This window comes from Limulus polyphemus, unplaced genomic scaffold (genome assembly GCF_000517525.1).
Source record: "Limulus polyphemus unplaced genomic scaffold, Limulus_polyphemus-2.1.2 Scaffold4214, whole genome shotgun sequence".
Lineage (NCBI taxonomy): Eukaryota > Metazoa > Arthropoda > Merostomata > Xiphosura > Limulidae > Limulus > Limulus polyphemus.
The window spans coordinates 32,945-37,769 of record NW_013669824.1 but is presented as its reverse complement, the minus strand read 5'-3'; the positions used below and the strand labels follow the sequence as shown (position 1 = coordinate 37,769).

Here is a 4,825-nt window from a genome sequence, read left to right as displayed (position 1 = left end):
TAACCATTTATTTGGTCAAAAGTTAACGTTTTTTTTATTTTGTTGTTGTTTTTTGCGTTGTGATTTCACATCAAAATAGTTCATCCAAGTTGCCAAGATATTTTGGTCATGTACAAAAAATTAACATGGTCCTCTGTCTTTTTTGGCAGAGGGAGCTGAAAACGATAACTACACTAGAAAAAAAAATACGCATTGTGATAAGACTGAGGACAAAGCCGTTGGGGATTTATTTTTTTGCGTGAACTAAGACACAAAAACAAACCATGCTTACCTTGAAGAAACTGTGTGACGCCACGGTGTATTAGAGCACTATTTCTTGCTAGACAAGGATACAAGTAAAATTAGATTGTAGGTTTACGAAATAAAAAAAAATATATAACACAAGAAATCCATCGCTATATAAAGAACAACCCAAAAACCTGTTTCAGAACAAAGCCACATTGGGGAGGGGGGGGTCGAACCCTTAATTTTAACATTGTGAGTCTGTAAACTTACCGCTGTCCCACCCTGGCATTTGTTGTTTGGGACAAACCTTTAAAAAATCTGTGCTACATAGAATTGCCAAAGTTCCAACTATATGAAGAAATGTGAGTGAGAAATAGTTTTTTCTAAGTTATGGCTTGCCAATTCGCATAACTGACATGTTTTTGGTGTTCAAACCCACTAGCAACCCCCCCCCCCCCGCCACACACACACACACACACGTTTTCGGATAGTGGAAACACCACGTAAGAGTCAAGAGGGAATGACAGCAACAACGCCTACGTCTGAATTCGTCAAGCGAATAGATTTTGTTTAGTCAAAGAAAGATCCTGCTGGTGGTAAAAAGGACAGCAACTTTTATTACCCAATCTTGTCATGGAAACCATGGAGTTTGTTTCTTTGTGACGCCACAAATAACACAACGTAGTTTGTTACGCAGGAGAGACAAAAATAAATGTCTGTTTTATCACTTTAATGTTATATTGTTAAAATTCTGACAACACATTAAATTATCAGTTAAAGATGTAGATACTTACACAATCAGACTAATTCTGCTCTTTTTTCTTACTTTAGTTCGCTTCATCTTTTTTGTCATGATTTATCATAAATAACACATTAAACCAGCTGAAACTTGCTTTTCATCAAAATGCTTCTTCTCTATTGTCTTCCTCCCCTTGTGTTCACGTGTCACTAAAACATCATTATAATTTCTTCTTACATCACTTGAAACAGCGAGGTGAGCCTTGGTATCAAATGTCGAGAGTTTACGAGAGTAGGTGATCACACTTAGAAATGCAGGTAGAAAAAGTTTTTTTTAATATCATCTTTATATCGTGATAATAATGAAATCACTTTGATTCTGAGGGTAGTTAACTCCAAAAGAATTACCACGATGAACATTGAAATCCATAAGTACGTTTTACAAAATTTAAAACTATTCATCAAAGCCTTTTTTCATATACCTCCTGATTACGATTCAAACAAACACACATACACGTGTGTGTATATTATCTTGTACTTCACTTTAAAAATCATAAGTAACTTTGAAACATGTTTTAAGTTGTATGAAAAAGTATGTATGACCTGTCAATTCGTTCAAGTGAAGGAAGCCTGGTGATTAGAGCGCTCGTCTCTCGATCCGTGAGTGAGTCACGGAATCGAACCCTGTCATCAAAAATGCTCGCTGTTTCAACCGTGGGAGTATTATAATGTGATAGTAAATCCTCTTATTCGTTGGTAAAGATAAGCCCAAGGGTTGGAGGTGAGGGGTGTCGACTAGCTAACAGCCTTTCCTCTAGTCTAACGCTTAAAAATTAGGGGCTGCTAGAGAAGATAGCTCTCGAGTAGCTTTGAGCGAAATTCAACAAACAAACAAAAATAAGAGATATGAGACGGTTCAGTATGAACTTTGAACTTTGCTTCGGCAGGCTGTTCACGGCTTTGGGGGAATATCGATTTAAAATACTGTTCAATAATAAGTAAAATTTTAAAGAGTTGGAGGTTAGATACGTAATTGAAAACTTTAACACATATTTAACGAGGGGTAATGACATATCCCTGTAATAACTGGAACACGTGTTACTAGGTGTCATGCTACATTCTGTAACAACTGGAACTACGCTTAATTAGGGGTCGTGTCGTGTTGCTTAACAACTCGAACACGTGTAACTAGGTGTCCTGCTACATTCTGTAACAACTGGAACTACGCATAATTAGGGGTCGTGTCGTGTTACTTAACAACTCAAACACGTGTAACTAGGTGTTATGCTACATTCTGTAATAAGTCTACTCGTGTAACAAGGAGCCACGACATCTTCTTAACAATTCGTGTAGGGGTCTCGTCGATCTCTGTATTTCACCTTGGTATAAAGGTATTATACAACATTGTGTGTCAAGTTGACACACTGATTAAAGTATCACACAACAGTTATGTGTCAAGTTGACATATACTGATTAAAGTAACATGCAACAGTTATGTGTCAAGTTGACACATACTGATTAAAGTAACGTGCAACAGTTATGTGTCAAGTTGACACATATTGATGAAGGTATTATACAACATTGTGTGTCAAGTTGACATACTGATTCAGGTATTAGTATTATGCAACAACTGTGGGTCAAGTTGTTTGTTTGTTTGTAATTAAGCACAAAGCTACACAATGGGCTATCTGTGCTCTGCCCACCACGGGTATCGAAACCCGGATTCTAGCGTTGTAAGTCCTCAGCCGTACCGCTTTGCCACTGGGGGGGGGGGTGTCAACTTGACACACTGATTCAGGTATTAGTATTATGCAACAACTGTGGGCCAAGTTGACTCCTGTTTAATTAAGTATTGCTGCAAAACTGTACATCAAATCATAAGAGTAGAATGAAATATGAGCTTTGAATCAACTCTTGTAAATCTAACTCACTGTACAAGGTCTGGGGTTGTTTATTATTATTATTTCTGTCTCTGGACGAGTCTTCAACGATTTACAAACAAAATTAAATGTATATTTTGATATATTTTACACAGTCTTACAGATCGAAAAAAAAAGTTGGTAGGTTAAAGGAATTAGCCGTTTCTTAGAGAGATTAAACTACTTATTAAAGATGGAAATGAGATCAGATTTTAATTAACAGTAGTGATGTAGCCGCTCGCTTACCGCCTACGTTCTCATTTTTTTTATTTCCGTGACGCTATGATTGGCGGCCAACAACTTGCGACACGTGGACACGTGAGTGAACATTAATACGTAGTTTAGGAGATCAAAAGTGTTATACGGAGAAGACAGCCACCGCGATCACGTGCTCCCGACATGTGTTTTCACGAAGTTAAGAGGGAATAGGCTAGACGGATTCGTCAGAAAACAGTGCAACGAACGCCGTGTATTACCAGTGCGTTTGCTATCTACACTAAAACATAGATTAACGTTGAATATCGTGCCTCACCGATAACTGTGGGTAATCATTAAATTCGGAGCTAGTATTTAAACTTGTATAAAAAGTTCTTGAACGTTTCCAGTTGAAACTTGAAAAACTGTGTTTCCGTCAATGGGTTGTCGAACGAGTTAACTTCATTGACAAATAACATGGTGAGTATCCATGATGTAGCTAATTTTTGATTGAAATCAGCTTGCTTGCGTTAAACGTTAATAAATCATTTGCAAGATAGCATTAGTGGTATTAAAAATGTGTAGATAAATATATATATTAGACGAAAAGAAAGATCGATAACGAAGGACGAAAATGTTATTATTAATAAAAGATTAAATCATTCAAAATGATAAGTAACACAAGAGCCCTGTGTATGCGAGTGCATAGTATGATTTACGCCATACAGACAGACACTAATTCGATGACGAGGAACCCACTTTGAGACTAATAATGTCGAAAACGTTGTACATTTGCTGTTGTGTTAAACTTATATTAAAGTTTTTCTTCATTACCCATTCAAGCCGTCTCCAACCATTATTAGACAAACACTAAGATATGTTACATTTTATTAAAGCAGCATTAGTTCCACACCTTGCTGGTAGGTCATAATTAAATTAAAAATATATGAATTTATTTGTTCGAATGTAACCTTTAGGCATAATCCGGTAGCGACTTTTCACACCTACCATTAGTTTTTAATGTGTAGGAAGACAACGTCTCCACTAACTAAAGCACTTAATCAGAGATTCCCAGACGTCCCCAACTCGCACCAACCTGTGTAGCCAGGCTGTTTTATGGGACCCATGTTTAACTTGGGATGCAATTGTTCTAAAATATTTCAATGCTCTTATGTTTCGTGTTTTTCGTTTTCCTTATTCAAAATAATTTTAGAATCGTTATTTAATGAATTATCTTAAAATAAAATAAAAATATTTTATAATCTTTTTGTTCTGCTCCCTACCCTGATGTGTATTATGACCCACAGTTTAGGAATTGCTGAATTACAGTGTGCTGCTATTATATTTATATGTAGTAATAACGTTACAATATATAATATATATAAGAAGCAAATGCTCATTGGCTCGTCGCTATGATTAATTCAGGTATAGACCAACCATAGTAACCCATTATTTCAAAGTTGTTACGATTCAACAATGTCGTTCAACAACAGACAAATATTAACGCGACTGTTTTATTAGTTTATTAGCAGCCATTAAATTCTTTATTCGGGACTGGTATTCATTCTCTTTGTATATATTTTATTGAATTAGTTTGTTTCCTCACATTTATTTCTCCGTTTCTATGAAAGTTATTGTTTTTGTCACACTAAACTCGAACATAAGTAACCTTCGGCTTATTTCATTTTATTCTTAGGACTTTTTCTTGTGTGACGTTTGGGAAAATTTTCGACTTTTTTTTTTTTTTT

At 35.9% G+C, this 4,825-nt stretch overlaps 1 protein-coding gene across 1 annotated transcript in view; it reads left to right on the top strand.

Annotated features, from left to right (window-relative positions):
* Window positions 1–3,328: 3,328 nt before the first annotated feature.
* Window positions 3,329–4,825, top strand: part of LOC106470782 — a 22,625-nt gene continuing 21,128 nt past the window's right edge. The window contains exon 1 of the mRNA XM_022399419.1: window positions 3,329–3,557. Within this exon, the coding sequence (XP_022255127.1) occupies window positions 3,555–3,557 (3 nt within the window). The 5' untranslated portion in view covers window positions 3,329–3,554. The remainder of the gene's footprint in view (window positions 3,558–4,825) is intronic.